The sequence below is a fragment of the Callorhinus ursinus genome, unplaced genomic scaffold (genome assembly GCF_003265705.2).
Source record: "Callorhinus ursinus isolate GAN/ISIS: 27379988/994484 unplaced genomic scaffold, GSC_fseal_2.0 scaffold70, whole genome shotgun sequence".
NCBI classification, from domain to species: domain Eukaryota; kingdom Metazoa; phylum Chordata; class Mammalia; order Carnivora; family Otariidae; genus Callorhinus; species Callorhinus ursinus.
In genome coordinates this window covers 1209958-1227245 of record NW_027397132.1, presented here as the reverse complement: position 1 = coordinate 1227245, position 17288 = coordinate 1209958, and the positions used below count along the sequence as shown (strand labels likewise).

Sequence of the window (17288 nt, the reverse complement as noted above, 5' to 3'; positions counted from 1 at the left end):
CTTCTCAAGTCTTCTGTGAGTGCATGTCCTTCTCTGAGCATGCAGGTGGCTCTCAAGGTTCCTCCATATATTGCAATAGCTTTTCAGAGCCCCTGTTCACCTCCCAAATCTCACTCCCCTGCTTTTCCGCTAAAGCTTTCAGCATGTCTCCTCTTTGCCTCTACTGTTATATTTTGCCCCAGTGGAAGTGTCTCATTCATTTGGCTTTCACTGTTCTTGAGGAACACTCTGTCCTGATAGAGTTCTGAGTTTGGTGAAACCAAGGGAAGCCACTTGTGGCGGTCCCTCAGGGAAACTTCCAGTAAAAGGAAACACAGTTCTTTGGGAATAATAAGGTCTACTGTGCTCTGTCTGGAACTGGGACCCACAACGGAACATGTGTCATCATGAAGATCGCTGCTGCACGGGAGGTTGGGGGGGTGGGGCTATGATAAATTCAAAGACACAAAGAAATTCTACCCTGTTTCAGTGGCCTTTCTCCTGGTTTGATTTGGTTGCTGGAAATCTTTGTCTTCCAGAGTTCTGATAAGATTTGACACCAACAGATTTTGACAAGCTTTTCACCTGCACCTGCATGAAACTAAGGACTAAGTAAAAGCCATTGAAATGGTGATTAGTGGTTATAGGAGAGGGTTTAGATGAGAAAACACGGTGCAAAGTATTAAAGAATCAGGTAGGAAACCCATTCAAAAAAATATTGGTCAGCTTTAAAACTTGAAACCAGGGGCGCCTGGGTGGCTCAGTCGTTAAGCGTCTGCCTTCGGCTCAGGTCATGATCCCAGGGTCCTGGGATCGAGCCCCGCATCAGGCTCCCTGCTCGGCGGGAAGTCTGCTTCTCCCTCTCCCACTCCCCCTGCTTGTGTTCCCTCTCTCACTGTGTCTCTCTCTCTGTCAAATAAATAAATAAAATCTTTAAAAAATAAATAAAACTTGAAACCATTTTTCAAACCATGAGTTTGAAAATGATGGTGTATATATATGAATTGATTTCTGCCTTTATTAGCACAAGCTTTAAATTTATGTTTGAGTTTATTCTTTAGATTATATATTTAATATTTATTTTATTTCACTTAAGTACCCATATTTATTTTTTATGTTCTTTTTCCTACAGAAGGTTTGAAGTCTCAAGTTGCCCGCCACAGTCTAAACTACATCCAGGAAATTGGAAATGGCTGGTTTGGAAAGGTAAAATGTCGTTCACATCTACTTTTTTTTCCCCTCTTAGTTATAATGTTTAGAATTTAAAGCTAATTAAGAGTTGTAGGACATTCCACATTCTCTTTAGTTGCTATGGTACCAGTTGAGTCTACTCTTTACACCCTGAAATCACATAGGATAGTGAGCTTCAGTGTTTCTAGGTGTATGCATTTTTCTAAGAAGTTCTTTTATTTATATATCAGATACTTTTCTAATTGTTGGCATAGAACAGTAAGAAGGGAAGAGAGACTGGAATTTTAGAAACTTTTTATCCTCCTCAAGGTAAATTGTTTTTTAATTCTTCTCCCTTTCTCCCCTCTTCTTCATTACAATACTTAAACCACTTTAGAACCGTAGATACGTAGTATTACTATTATGGAAACCATGGCAAAGAACTGTTCTCTTATTTCTCATAGCCTGTCAAGAGGCAAATAGAAACAGTGGTTTGTTGATCTTTTTACCAAGGGGTATTCAGAAGGAATAATCTTATTATCATAGCCATTTCCATGGTGTAACTAGCAGTTGTTCTCTGTAAAAGTTTCCTGAGTGGCGACTGCATTGTAAGCAGGGTGGTCAAGGCAAGAAGAGGTACTTGCTCAGTGATGAGCTGTCTTACGCATCTTGTCTTTCCGTTCAGAGTTGTGGGTCAGAGCTCAGTCTTCGACGTCAGCCAACCCTTAGTAGTGACCACATCTTCTAAGCCGTTTAGCAAAACCTGTTGTGTATCATGCATTGGTTTTGGTGCTGAGGGTCCAGTGTGGAGGAAGGTAGGTGAAGCCCCGGCCTGTGTGGGGTTTTAGGAATGTGGCAACAAACAAAAGAGAACCCTTGCCCTGACAAAGCTGAAACCTCTAGCCGTGGCGGGGTGTTGGCGGGGTGTGGTGGCAGGTGATCAGACAGCAAACAATCAGGAGTGGGAGACGGGCTTAGAGAGGTGTGGGGGAGCCAGGTGATATGAGATAGAGTATATGCATTTAGAGACTTTTACTCAGAGTGAGCTGGGAAAGGACTCCAGCATCTGAGAGAGGAGTGCTGTAATCTGGCTTACTGGTAACAGGATCACTTGGGCAGTTACGTTGTGGAATACCAAGCGGAAAGCGGGAAAATTGGTCAGAAGGCTGCTGTAGTCACACTGGGAGAGATGCAGGCGGGCTTGGACCTGGATGATAGCATGGAGCGGTGAGAAGTGTGAGCCAACGTGCATTTTCAAATAAGAGCATGCGGGACTGGGGATCGATCAGAAATGGAGTCTGGAGGAGGGGGGGCGTCAAGGATGGCTGCTTAAGGCCTGATTGGTGGGAAGAATAGAACTGCTGGCAAGTGAAATGGGAAAGATTAAGGAGAAGCAGGCATGGAGGAGGAAGTCAGGAGTTTGCTTCTGGTTAGGTTAGATGGGATGGCTCTTAGGCATCCAGATGGAGATACCGAGTAGGCAGTTGGAAATATATATCTAGAGCTCAAGGGAGAGGTTCCAGGCCAAAGATACACATTTGGGAGAGCTCTGTCTGTAGCTGGTATTCAGAGGTATGAGCCTAGATGGAATCACCAAGATTGTGAACGTCAAGAAGGGGAGGAGAGGTCAGTGCAGGTCAGTGACAGAAGCTGAGGTGATCAGCCAGTGAGTAGGAAGGGGTGCAGAAGAGTGGGGTGTTCTGAGAGTCAGTAAAGAAGGAGTGCCAAGAAGATGAATAGTAGTAAATGCTGCTGGCAAACTAAGATGAGGATGGGAGAGGTAGGGCCCAGCGTGTGGGGGCCATGGGATTGTCATAAGAGGTTGTGGGGGGGGGCGCCTGGGTGGCTCAATTGGTTAAGCATCTGCCTTCGGCTCAGGTCATGATCCCAGGGTCCTGGGATCGAGCCCCACATCGGGCTCCCTGCTCGGCAGGAAGCCTGCTTCTCCCTCTCCCACTCCCCCTGCTTGTGTTCCCTCTCTCGTTATGTCTCTCTCTCTGTCAAATAAATAAATAAAATCTTTAAAAAAAAAAAAAGGTTGTAGAGGGGTCAAGTACTCCCATGCAGTGGGCACAGGGAGAAAGTGGAGACAGCACATTTAGACAACCCTGTTGAGGAGTCTTACTGTGAAGGGAGCAGAGAAGTGGAGGATGAGCTGTTGGGGACCATCCGAAGGCCAGGGGAAGGTGGTTTTGTTTTGTTTTGCTTTGCTTTGCTTTGCGTTGCGTTGCTTTTGATAGGATGTGCAGCTATTTTAGCCTCTTTTATATTAGAGTGGAGAAACTGATCATAAAGGAGAGAGGAAAGGGGGCTTACCATAGGAGTTCTCTTGAAAAGGGAATAAAAACAGTGTGTGGATACAGGTGAAGGTGGATTTGGTGTTAAAATGAGGAAGTTCACTTCTGGTTATTTTATTCAGTGAATAGGAGGCCAGTTGAAAGGGAGGAGTTAAAAGATGCATTGGGAGTTTGACTAGGAGAAGAAGGTGTGAGAGAGTCCTCTGGGAACCCTGTCAGCTAGGAAACGCAGTGGAAGGATGGGAATGCTGAGGACCTTCAAATTTGAAATGAGACCAGTCATCGTGGTTGTGTGTTTTGTCGACTTTTGGTGTTACCATAGGCAGGTAATTGAATTGAAGCAGTGCTGGGGTTTGGCTAAGCCCACAGGGCTCTGTGAGAGGGGTAAGGGGTGGTGACAGCACAGGATGACGGGGTCTTAGCTTCCAGGGAGGGGAGAGGGGCCTTGCAGTAGGGGCGGGATGGTGGAATGGTGGTGCCATGAATGGATCTGGAGGGCAAATTGGACGGATTAGACTGTTTAAGTGAGTGAGCTGGAAATTAAAGGACAGAGGAGAAAGGAGAAATCAGAATTTGGAGTGTGGGACATAATCCAGTTATTAACTAGGTCTGGACCCACAGGAGATTTTGCCAAGATGGGGGCAGAGAAAAGATTATTGGAAGTGAGGTAAAAACCTGAGAGGTCAGGGTGTTGAATGATGAATTATCCTTGCAGACATTGAAGATCAAGAATGATGGCAGAGAGAGAGAGAGACAGCGAGATTATTCTAACCTTTTTTGGAATTGCTATTTTATGAGTGTTAGGCTTATGATAGATATCCAGGCTGGTTATTTGAAACCAGAGTATATGACTTGGTTAATTATCAGAATTCCTTGTTCTGTTTATTGTTCGGCCTTTATGTTCTTAATAAACACATTATATTCTGTTCAAGGTCTTACTCTCTATTTCCAGGGCATTAAATTAATCTACTTGATAAAAATATTAAAAACTATTTTAGGGGCGCCTGGGTGGCTCAGTCGTTAAGCATCTGCCTTCGGCTCAGGTCATGACCCAGGGTCCTGGGATCGAGCCCCGCATCGGGCTCCCTGCTCCACAGGAAGCCTGCTTCTCCCTCTCCCACTGCCCCTGCTTGTGTTCCCTCTCTCACTGTGTCTCGCTCTGTCAAATAAATAAAATCTAAAATAAATAAATAAGTAAAAATTAAATAAAATAAAAAACTATTTTAAAAAGAAGGGCTTTTAGTTTAGATCATTCTTGATTTAAATAAAAAATTTTACTTCATTATTTTCATGTTTTGGAATGCCTTCGTATTGTCCAGTATTTATATTTGGTGTTTCACTTGTAGTGTGCTCTTATTTTCATTCATTTTTTTAAAAGATTCATCTATTCGAGAGAGAGAGAGAGAGCGAGAGAGCACGAGCCGGGGGAGGGGCAGAGGGAGAGGGAGGGAATCCCAAGCAGACTCTGTGCTGAGTGCAGAGCCCTATGCAGGGCTGGACCCCACCACTCTGAGGTCGTGACCTGGGCCGAAATCAAGAGTCAGTTGCCCAACTAACTGAGCCATCCAGGCGCCCCATTATTTTCATTCATTTTGTATTCTGTTCATTTCAGTGGCATATTTTTTCCTTGTGTTTTGACTGAAGTTTTAGTACAAGATAAAGGTCTGGAATAATTGGAATGCCTTACATTTTTAAAGTTATGATGCAATGATAGTATATTTGCGCATTGCCTATTGCCTGGGTGTCAGTTTACTTTCTCATATGTGAAGGAGACAAAATAACAAAACCCAGTTGAAGTGTTTTGAGAAACATTTGAGTTATGTTTGAACTGAACTTGTAAATTACTCTTCTGTGATGTCACTGGTAATATCCGGGAAAGTATGGTACAATTTTATAATAAATAAAAAAAAATACAGATACATATATGAAAGCTTCAGTATCCAACGAACAGTTTAATACTGAAGGAAAATGGTTTCATTTTTCAAGCTTTTTCTGAGGTGGTGTTTTCATAGTAGAAGACCTGATTGTTGCTTAATTTATTTTCCCATACTCCGCTTCCTGATAGTGAGACATACTTCTTCACCATTTTGTTGGAAGTGAAGTAAAAAACTGTTCTTTGGTTTTAGGTCCTCCTTGGAGAGATTTACACGGGCACTAGCGTAGCAAGAGTAATAGTGAAGGAATTAAAAGCAAGTGCAAGCCCAAAGGAACAAGATACTTTTTTGAAAAATGGAGAACCTTACTAGTAAGTAAACCTTAATATGTGTTCTGTAAACATAGCCTGTAGTCTAATGAAGATCAGGTGTTTAAAATGGCTTTGCTATTTATCGTATTTCAATCATGAGTGTTAAAATTTGATTTACTGTTTGAACAGTTCTACTAGCATGCACCTTGATGAACAACACTATGACTTTTATTTTTTAGTATTCTTCAGCATCCAAATATTCTTCAGTGTGTTGGACAATGTGTAGAAGCAATTCCCTATCTTCTGGTGTTTGAGTTCTGTGACTTGGTAAGTTTTTAGTGGAAATTCAAGGTCAAGCATTTAGAAAGGTTACATCCAAGTGTTTTTGACACATAGAAATGCTGGATGAGGGACTACTTTCACTTCTGTCCCCCAATTTTAAAAACTTTATGACGTACTAAGTCATTACCTTTGAAAATGCTATTAACCAACACTTAAGTGTTGTTTTATATTCCATCTCTGTTTGCATGCATTACATTTAATCATATTTGTCCACACATTATATATATATATGATTAAAGTGAGGTTCACGGAGATGAAGAAAATGTTGTTTATCAAGTATATGGCAGAGCCAGAGTGTGGATTTAGGATCGCCCTTCCTGAGCTTGAGGTCTTGACTTCAGCTAGGCAGTTCGAAACACTTTTCCCCATTGAGGTGATATTATAAGAGTACCCATGACCTGTCAGGTTTTTATTTTATTTTTTATTTTTTTAAAAGATTTTATTTATTGGGCGCCTGGGTGGCTCAGTGGGTTAAGCGACTGCCTTTGGCTCAGGTCATGATCCTGGAGTCCCGGGATCGAGTCCCACATCAGGCTCCCTGCTGAGCAGGGAGTCTGCTTCTCCCTCTGACCCTCCTCCCTCTCATGCTCTCTGTCTCTCGTTCTCTCTCTCACAAATAAATAAAATCTTAATAAATAAATAAATAAAATTGTTTAAAAAAAAGATTTTATTTATTTATTTGAGAGAGAGTACGAGAGTGAGCAAGGAAGCAGAGCTGGGGTTGGGGATAGGGCGGAGGGAGAGGGAGAAGCGGCCTCCCCGCTGCACAGAGAGCCCCCAACTTGGGGCTCAGTCCTAGGACCCCAAGATCATGACCTGAGCCAAAGGCAGATGCTTAACTGACTGAGCCACCCAGGCTCCCCAACCTATCAGTTTTTTAAAATAAGGAATGTATGTGCCATTTATATTTTTAAATAATGAGATGATTTTTTTTAACCTACAATTAATAGCCTAAATTCTTAGCATGATAGTATTAACTTACTGAGATTTATAATTGGAAAAACTTTTTGTACAGCTTTTATGAATAATAATAACGTTTATGTGTAAATTTCCTGTAATCATCTGTTTTTATTTTTATTTTATTATGTTATGTTAATCACCATACATTACATTGTTAGTTTTTGATGTAGTGTTCCATGATTCATTGTTTGTGTATTATACCCAGTGCCCCATTCAGTACGTGCCCTCTTTAATACCCATCACCAGGCTAACCCATTCCCCCACCCCAGTCATTTGTTTTTAAAAGCTAGGTTTTAATTTCCTTGCATTGTCTCAGTTTTCAGAATATTAAAACCTTAAGACTATACACAGAAAAGTGGGAGCACATCAGGATAAATCCCCAGTTAGTTCAGACAATATTTTCAGCTGGTAAAATGGAAAGAGAGCAGTAACCATTGTGGATTTTTGTTTTAATTCCTAAATGTGATTTGAATATTACGCTCATTGGCAGAGGTAGTTAATTCCAAAGAAAAATTAATAACCTTGCTGTATTAGCTTTCATTGGATTATCAGAGTAACCCCCAAATCTCAGTGACTGATAAGAGCAAAGTGATTCTCACTCATTTTATGCATTAGCTCTGGGGCAGCTGCAGCTCTCTCCCAGGCTAGATTCATCTTCACCCTAGGATCAATGTATATTTTAATATCTGTAGGTGCTGTGGGGGGTGGGGGATATATATTCTGGTATTCTATACAAGTGTACCTGTATGGCTCCTTTTGGGTCAAATTTATGAGGTTGTTCAAATCTCCTCTATCCTTCTGATTTGGGAGGGCATTGATGGAGGAGGGAGGAGTCAGTCTGTTTTCTGTCCATTTTTGAGAGGCATATTATAATCTGTTCTGATTATGGATTTTCCTTATAATTCTAGTTGTATTTCCTTTGAGTGTTGAGTCAGGGATACACTTTTAGAATTGATATATAACATCTTGTAATTTTAAGCTCTCGTAATTACGAAGGGACTCTTTTTAAGCGTTACAAGGATTAAGTCTGTTTTTACTGATATTAATATAGTTATTCCAGCTTTCTTTTGGTTAGAATTTGCCTGGTTATCTCTCTCAGTCCTTTTCTCTGGTTTATATCACCTGTGAATATTTTATTTGTCAGTCTTGATCACTTAACATGAAACATGTACTCCATTTATGTATATTATATCTATGAGATACTTGGAATTTTATGTACCTATTCTGTATTATTTTTCCTACCTACCTGTTTTGCTTTTTTGCTAGCCTTCTTTCGGATTCTTGATTTTTTTTAATGATTTTATTTATTTGAGAAAGAGAGTGCAAGAGAGAGAGAGGAAGAGAGAGCACAAGCAGGGGGAGTAGGAGAGGGAGAAGCAGGCTCCCCGCTGAGCAGGGAGCCTGATGTGGGGCTCGATCCGAGGCCCCTGAGATCATGACCTGAACCAAAGGCAGACGTTTAACCTACTGAACCACCCAGGCGCCCCTACTAGTTTGGATTTTTGATACTGTTCTTAGTTTTTTGTGTGACTACACTGGAAGTTATAACATGCATATGTAATTTGACTAAGTCTGAAATTAATATTTTAACCCTCCTCCAAGGAAGCTGGGACCTCAGAGAGCTCTGTCTCAATGTAAGGAAAACTGGAATTAAACCTACTTTTCCTGGCCATCCCCACATTTTTTCCCATCATCGAGTGTGCTTACTTGTTGAGCAGCTGCTGTGGAAAGACAGCAGGCTGCACTCCGTGGAAACAGAGAGAAAGGGAGGTCGTTGTCCTCTAGAGCTCCTCTGTAGACGGAGCAGACATGTGATAATTGTTATTTAGCCTGATAAATTATTGAATGGAGGCGTGAGAACTAAGAGGAAGGAATTCTCAGTGATGTTTCTGATCATTTTATTGCATGTATATTTTGTTTGGGATTATCTCAGTATTGTCAGTTACATAATATTTATGATCCTCGGTTATTACAATATGAAAACTGCTTATTTTAATGGCCTCGGGGTGACCAGTATGGTGGGAGATTCCTATGCTGCCAGCACTTGAGAAAAAAACGTAAAGATGCATCTTTTTGTGATGAGACAAGTCTGCTGTCAGAGTTCTCGTTTTCTGAGACACTTTATGGTGGCTTCTCTGGGTCCTTAAGCTCTTGATATTTTTTATAAATAAGAGTCACCACAGTCTTCATGAGTGAACACAACAGAAATGTGGCAGGAAGCGTATCTACTTGAAATATCACATTTCTGGGTTAATCAAGGTAGTTTATTAAACTGTCTCATACATACTGGTATTTCCTATTCTTCACCTTCCATGTCCGTTCCTGGAAGTTTTATTAGACGTTGTTGTTGTTCCTGGAATGGGAAAGGCCTCTGGATGCTCAGCTTGATGTTTTCTTCTGAATGGTTCAGGTGATGGGTTAGTTTTAGTGCTATTTTATTTTTTCACAAAGTTACCTGTTCTTTTTGGGAATAGGAGTTTAACCTACTTTTTGAAGAAACTCTAAAACATTACAAAATACACAAACAATGCCTTTACAATTTTCACAAATAACCCATAATTAATGATTCCTGAGTATTCTTTTTATCTTTGTCACTATACATTGTTTTTATATAAATATAATTACATACTTTTTGTTAACATTTTTTTAAAGATTTTATTTATTTGAGAGAGAGAGAGCAGGGGGGGAGGAGCAGAGGGAGAGGGACAAGCAGACTCCCCACTGAGCAGGGAGCCTGACGCGGGCCTCGATCCCAGAACCCTGAGATCATTCCCTGAGCTGAAGGCTAGACACTTTGCCAGCTGAGCCACCCAGGCACCCCTGTTAACATTCTTTTCATAAAAATTTTTCCCCAGTACTTTTAGATCGCACATTTAAATGCATATTCTCCAAGTACTTAGACTGAGTATTCAGAGAATATTAACTTGATAAAGTTGTACTGGCTTTCGTATTTTGGGGTGAAGATTATGCATACAGCTCCCCAGAATGAACAGTTACGACTTCTTGAAACATATTTTATGTGAACCTCCTAAGTCATAATGGGGAGTGTCCACTCCTGAAGGCTAGACGTGTGAAAAGAGCCTTCACCCCCACTAGCAGCTTTCATTAGCAGTGCAGAGTTAGTAGCTATTTGTAATTTAAGTGCACTGCCCAGTGGTACATTGATCAACAGTAAAACTTTATTTTTTTTTAAAGATTTTATTTATTTATTTGAGAAAGAGAATGAGATAGAGAGAGCACGAGAGGGAAGAGGGTCAGAGGGAGAAGCAGACTCCCTGTTGAGCAGGGAGCCTGATGTGGGACTCGATCCCGGGACTCCAGGATCATGACCTGAGCCGAAGGCAGTCGCTTAATCAACTGAGCCACCTAGGCGCCCCCCCCTTTTTTTTAAGATTTTATTTATTTGACAGAGAGAGACACAGCGAGAGAGGGAACACAAGCAGGGGGAGTGGGAGAGGGAGAAGCAGGCTTCCCGCTGAGCAGGAAGCCCGATGCGGGGCTCGATCCCAGGACCCTGGGATCATGACCTGAGCCGAAGGCAGACGCTTAACGACTGAGCCACCCAGGCACCCCAACAGTAAAACTTTAAAAACAATAATTGTTTCTCAAAAAATTAAAATTACCATCTGACCCAGCGATTTCACTTCTAAGTACATATTATCCAAAATCACTGAAAGCACTTCAAAAGAGATATGTACACACCCGTGTTCATAGCAGCATAATTCACAATAGCCTAGAGGTAGAAGCAATCAAGTGTCCCATCAGTGGATGAATAAATAAATAAAATAGAGTCTATCCATACAATGGAGTATTACTGAGTCTTGAACAGGAAGGACATTCTGGCACCTGCTTCAACATGGATTAACTTTGAGGGCATTATGCTCAGTGAGATAAGCCAAACCACAAAAAGACAAATACTGCATGATTCCACCTATATGAGGAATCTAAAGTAGACTCACAGAGACAGAGAGTGGGATTGTGAGTGCCAGGGACTGGGTAGGGAGGGATGGGGAGTTGAGTATGTAATGGGGACAGAGTCTCCTTTTGGGAAGATGAAGAGAGTTCTGGGGACAGATAGTGGGGATGGCTGCACAATGTCCCTGAACTGGACACTTACAAATGGCTAAGATGGTAATGTTATGTTTACCAAACACACACAAGTCAATGATTACCTACTGTCAGTTAAGGTGCTGTCCCAGGTGTTACCTGTACTAGCAGGATGCCCCTGTGCCCTTGGGGAAATCTGGCAGTCAGTGCTTGGAGTGCCCAGTCTCCCATCCAAGAAGAGGCTGTTGACCCAGGGAACTCTCCACCTTGCCCAGCAGCAAGGGCTCACGTTTGTGCCGTTGGACCGTTCTGTGCTCATCACTTTTGGGCCCTAGGAAGCTTCGGAGGGAGCAGGCTCAGCAGCAGCAAGCGCTGCGGCCTCGTCAGGGTCACCAACTCTATAAAGTCCAGTTGTCCAGGCTCAGTATGTGTAGTGGCTACATGGCAGGAAATGTCAGGTAGCGTCATCCCAGTGAGCCAGAGAGGGCTCCCACCTGCAGGGATGTCCCCCCCGACACACCAAAGCCTCGCTTCAACACTGAGCCCTGCTCCCAGCCTGGACGCTCCACAGCCCTCCCAGAAATAGGCCATCCGGAGCAGAGGGGCGTCATCCAAGGCAAAACAGCCGGCTGGCAAGGATCCAGGGGACTGAGGGTAATAGCTCAGGCTCGGTAATAAGCAGCTGCAGCCACAGTGAAAGGAACCACTATCTTCACATGTTCTTAGTAGGTCAAGAGCTATTGAATGAACATTGGCCTTTTCAGTCGTCATTGGGGCAGTGATCATACTCAGCGATAACATCTTTTAAATAGAAAGGAGAGAATATTTTTGCACTTAAGTAATTCTTGCGAGATGGAATTACCAGTGTGTTGTTGAAAAGCACTTTATCTTGGAATTTTTATGAAAGAAAATAAAAACTCTTCTGAGTGAGTTCGGTAGCTGGACGGCAGCCAGCAGTTTATAATGCCGACGGCACAGCGTTCGTGGAAGGAGAGATGGCTGCAGGGTGTTGTCTATAACTTGTTGCCGTGGGATGTCCACAGTGCTCTCACATGAATATCCAGGCAAGGAGATCGTTTTGGGGGTAAGGATCGCTCATTCAATGAAAGTGTGCCAGGCACCTGTGAAGTACAAAGGGCTGTGCACAGCGCCCCGGGGAGCGCAGGGGTGAGTCATCCTGCTTCTGCGTGGTGCCCTCAGGAACACAGGCAAGGCACCCGGATCCCACATTCCCTGCCTCTAGAGCCAGGCTGGCCTGCCTTTGGATGCTCGTTCTGCCACTTATGTATCGCTTTGGAAAGTTACCTGAACTCTTTAAGCCTCAGATTAGACGTCTGTCAAATGGGGATAATACCACCTACCAGGTAGATGACCCTGACCATTAATAAGATGATAAATGTAAATTTTGGAGCACATACTAAGTGCTTAGGACATGGTAGTTATTTTTATTCATTTTTAGTTAGTTATATTAATTGATCACAATGATTAAAGGTTTGAATAATGTGTATAGAAGTATAAGCAGTTCTGGACACCTGGTGGCTCAGTCTGTAGAGCATGTGATTCCTGATCTCAGGGTCACGAGTTCAAGCCCCACATTGAGCTTAGAGGTTATTTAAAAAAAAAAAAAAAATCGCAGTTCTAAAGAGGATCATTGGAGAAGCCTTTGCTTTGGAGAAGGTGTTTGCTCGGAGTGTGCAGGAGTGGTTGGCTAGACCTGTGTTAATAGCCTGAATGGCCTGAGCTGGGTGGAGAAGCCCGCAGTGCCCCGCAGGGGTGTGGGGGCTGGAGAAGCAGGTTGGCATCTGCTGGGAAAGATCAGTTGGAAGGGTGAAAAGCAGAGACAGACCGCTCTGGAACCCAGACCGCAGGCTGAGGTGACAGCCACGTTGTTCCGTCTTAATCTTTCTGAAGAGTCATCAGTTTCTTTGACTCTGTCACCTGACCCCAAAGCAATGGGGAGCATCCGAATGGCATTTTCTTTGCAAGGGAGTGTTCTTGATGTCAGGTCCACATTTCCTTTATGAGAGTCAGCTGATAGGGCAGGGAGTGAGTTTCTGAGAGGAATTGGCAGTGGCCACATGAGAAGGGGAAAGCAGTCCATTTGGGATTCTCAGTGTGCAGCATATTCCTCTGTGGGGTTTGCTTTGTTCCGTCTCTCAAGAGTTCCAAGTTACCATCAAGAGTTGGTAACACTTGGAATCATGGGCTCTTAGAGCCAAAGGAACCTTGGCTGCTGCCCACCAAGAGGCCTAAGGACGGGAAGGCTCTAGCTTGTCTGTGCTAGGCCTGCGGCTGTCCTTTACTCCCTTCGTGGGTCCTGAGAGCCCTGTGACATGGGTGGCAGTAGTTTCATTTTACAGATTGGAAAACAGGCTGAGAGAGATGAAGGTGTTCATTGAAGAGTTGAACCCAGGTCTGTCTGGCTTCAGCACCATGCTTTCTGTTCTTTATTTATCTGGTTAATCGACTTGCCTGAGGTCACATAATTACCAATGGCAAAGTGGGGATTTTAACTGTTGGCTTAATTTTATTCTGTGTGTTTTTATACCAGGTGGTTTAATGCTTGTATATATTTTTTCCACCAGTGAGGAGCCTGTTTTAGAATTGTCCTTTTGTGCAGAAGATGCCTAGTTAATGGGTATGTCTTATTTATAAATATATTCATTATGTAAGCTCATGCACCAGGGAACCTTCTAGGTGCTGGGCATACAAAGATGAATGACGTGTCCCTGCCTCCATAGAGCTCCTGTAGAAGAGAGGACATGGAGTTACAGGGGAACAGAGGTGCATGTGGACAGTGTCCCTAACCCAGGGCTGGTAGAGGGGACGCTAGTGCCGCAGGACGACGCACCACGATCAGGCTTGACAGTGAGAGCGTGGGCGCCTGGGTGGACAGGGGATCCCTGGGCCCTGCTGGTGGCTTCCCTCTTCTCATGTCTGCCTCTGGCCCTGGGCCCTGAGGCCCTGGCTCTCAGTGAAAATAGATCCAGGACTTGGTGAGGGGTTGGATGTGGGAGTCTAGGACAGCAAACCTAAGAATGAGGTCTTCAGTTTTGATCTGATCTACTGGGAAAACGGTGATGCCATTTCCTGAGATGGAGCAGGTTGTCCAAGTTACGTATCAGGCCTATTAGATTTGAGGTGCGCCTTAGGGCGTCCAGGAGAGGGCATCAAGTCAGCGGTTGGGAGGATGAGTCTGGGGCTCGGGGGACGGGGGCTTTGAGCCTGAAAAATGTATTAGAAATGATTTTTAAAGCCATAGGGTGGGTAGGAAATGAGTGTCTGCAGTGACGAGGACCAGGATGGAGTCCTGGGCTGTGCCGGCACCTACAGATCAGTGAGGAGGAAGATCAGCCCAGGGCTGGGAAAGCCTGCTAGTGAAAATAGGAGGAGACCAGGAGACAGGTGGAGAGAGAAGGCAGGGCTCCACCTTGGCTGTGCTGGTGAGACGTGGTGGGAGGGCGCCGTGGGGGCAGCTGCAGCCGAGCATGGGGGCTTGGGGGGGGGTGGTCTTGAGAGAGTGGGGCATAAGTCAGCCAGAACAGAGTTCATCTGTGGAGGGAAGAGGGGAGTGGGATGCGAGTGCAAGAGACATGTGGAGGCAGAGGGAGGCTTGTTTGGTTCTTGGTTGGACTGACCTGGGGGCTGTTTGGGCACAGGGGTGAATAATCCATAACAGCAGAAGATGGTGTGTCAGGGTGTGGACATTGGCAGGTGGGGGCTTGCGTGCTGAGGAAGAGGCCCGGGGTGGGCGGGGGTGACCAGACAGGTGCTCAGGGCATTCAGCTTGATGTGGACATTTTCGTTCATCGGCGGGGGCTGAGTATGTGGCTGTTTATGCCTGCCTTGCATCCTTTTGTTCAGATTTTTGTTTACAAATCATAAATCCCCCCCCCCAAGTCATCCTATTAAACCTATAAATGACTGTAATTTTCCAGTTATTGAACTCTGGTTGAGTTTTTACATAATGATGAAATTAATTCATTGTTCTCAGCGCCCTGCAGAAAGCTGGCTAGAACCCTTGTGGTGGTTTGGATTGGAAGTCAAGAGGACACGTGTGGGGTCCCTCTGAAGGTCTTTGGGTGACTCAGTGCAGGAGGCCATTCCCAGTCCCTCCTCCCTCAGAGTTCTTGGTGCAGCGCTTTGCTGCCATCTAGCGTCATACATGTTTCTTTTAGAGTCTTTTTGGGAGGTTTTGGGGATCTGAGAAATTTTTAAGACTTGGATAAAGGAAAGTATATTTTAATTCAGAATACATTGCTGTTCTTCATGATTTTTTTCTTTAAATAAGGGACCAAAGTAGTAATCCCTGTCTACTCATTAAGTACCACTGAAACATAAACCAGATATCTCAATACAGTTTTGTCTGTTTTGGATAGAATGAATCAATTTTTAGTATTTATTTAATATAAACATTTTTTACTGTAATTAAAGCTTATATGCTGATTTTTTTTTCTTTTAACGGTGGTACCAGTGGCACCTGGGTGGCTCAGCTGGTTAAGCGTCGGACTCTTGATTTCAGTTCAGGTCATGATCTCAGGGTCGTGAGATCGAGCCCGTCAGGCTCTGCGCTCAGTGTGGAGTCCACTTGAGATTCTCTCTCTCTCTCTCTCTCTCTCTCTCCATCTCCTTCTGCCCCTCCCACTCGTTCCCTTACTCAAATAAATAAAACCTTAAAAAAGATTTAACAATGGTACCAGGAGAGCTCTGAGGATCTTTCTAGAACATAGAACTAACCCTGGGTCCTGCACAAACTGTTAAGTCCTGTCCAGGAGAAACAGTGATCAGGCTCCTCCTCATTCATTGATGTTAGCTCCTCACCCAGGTTAGAGGTGTGTTTGCCTGGGTTGTGCTGCTAACTCTGTCTCCGTCATGGGGGCTGGGGAGAGCCTTTTAGTTTTGCCAAGCTAGAAACATTAGCATGAACATTCTTAAGCAAAATCCCCTTCTGCTTGTTATATTTTACCTTCTGGTGAAATTTGGAAAGTGAATTATTGTGGAGACAAGACCTCTTAACATAGTGAGTGGTAATGAGTATACAGTTGCCCCTTGAACAACATGGGTTTGAACTGCGCAGGTCCACCTAGACGCTGTTTTTTTTCCAATAAGTGCAGGGTAGTGCTGTAAGTGTATTTTCTCTTCCTTATGATTTTTTTTTTAACATTTTCTTTTTTCTGTCTTACCTTATTTTAAGAATATAGTATATAATATATGTAACATACAAAATATGTGTTAAGTGACTCTTTATGTTACTCAGTAAGGCTTCTGGGCACCAACAGACTGTTAGTTGTTACGTTTTTGGAGAGTCTAAAGTTACATGTCGATTTTCGGCTGCTCAGGGGTCGGTGCCCCTAACCCCCACATTGTCCAAGCGTAAACTGTGCTTTAGATGACCTTGAAAAATAACTACACCCACTCTGCCGTTCTGCCTTCATGGCCAAAGTCACTTATGAAGTGTTCAGTGTTTGCCAGCAGCTTGTTTGTTTTGCGAATTGGCCAGATACAGCGCAGCATAATGCTGCTTTTGTGTGAACGTAATTTTTTCCTTAGATGGATATTGCAGGAGAGGGGTTAGACAAATGGCTTTAAGTTGCCATTTCATTGGTAATGTAAATAAACTTAAACTATTTATTTTCATATTTAGTTTCCGCATGGGCTACCTTTTGAAAATCCCATTAGCCTGTAGGCCTGGAGCTTTTTGCTGGTGTTTGTCTAGGTTAATGTAATTATTGTGAGAATCATCTTTATTCCCACCACTCCCACCGCTGGGTAGAGGCTAGCCTGGGGGAGGGCGGGGCAGGGGCGGGAAGGGGCATGTATTGTTTTTTGTTGTTGTTTTTAAGATTTTATTTATTTGACACAGAGAGAGAGACACAGCGAGAGAAGGAACACAAGCAGGGGGAGTGGGAGAGGGAGAAGCAGGCTTCCTGCGGAGCAGGGAGGGGCATGTGTTTTTAAAAGGCAAGAAAGGGTCTGTTTCTTCTCTGGAGCAGCTTGCAATTCCAGCATCGTGTCTGGGAGGAAATAAGAGGTCGGAGACATGGGTCCTGAGGGCACAAAACCCCCACCGTAACCCCCCTGTCCTGCCAAAGTTCTGTTATGTTTGGGAGAATCTTGACAAATCCATGGGGTTGACATTAAGTTATTTTACATTCATTCTTATAAAATAAATTGATTCGATCTGCCTCCCTAAGTAGGATCTTCTTGACAGGTTGGTAAAACTGAGAAGTAGGAGTGCAGCCCCACTGTTTATTGGTTGTGGCCTTGTGCACGGTTCTTCACCTCTTCCCTGGGCCTCATTTCTACAT

General features: G+C 43.7%; 1 protein-coding gene across 2 annotated transcripts in view; it reads left to right on the top strand.

Moving 5' to 3' along the window:
* Positions 1-17288, top strand: part of LMTK2 (lemur tyrosine kinase 2) — an 89838-nt gene that overhangs the window by 39728 nt on the left and 32822 nt on the right. For both annotated transcript variants that reach the window (XM_025863589.2, XM_025863588.2), the window contains exons 4-6: positions 1112-1185; positions 5573-5691; positions 5871-5958. In XM_025863589.2, the coding sequence (XP_025719374.2) occupies positions 1112-1185; positions 5573-5691; positions 5871-5958 (281 nt within the window). The remainder of the gene's footprint in view (positions 1-1111; positions 1186-5572; positions 5692-5870; positions 5959-17288) is intronic.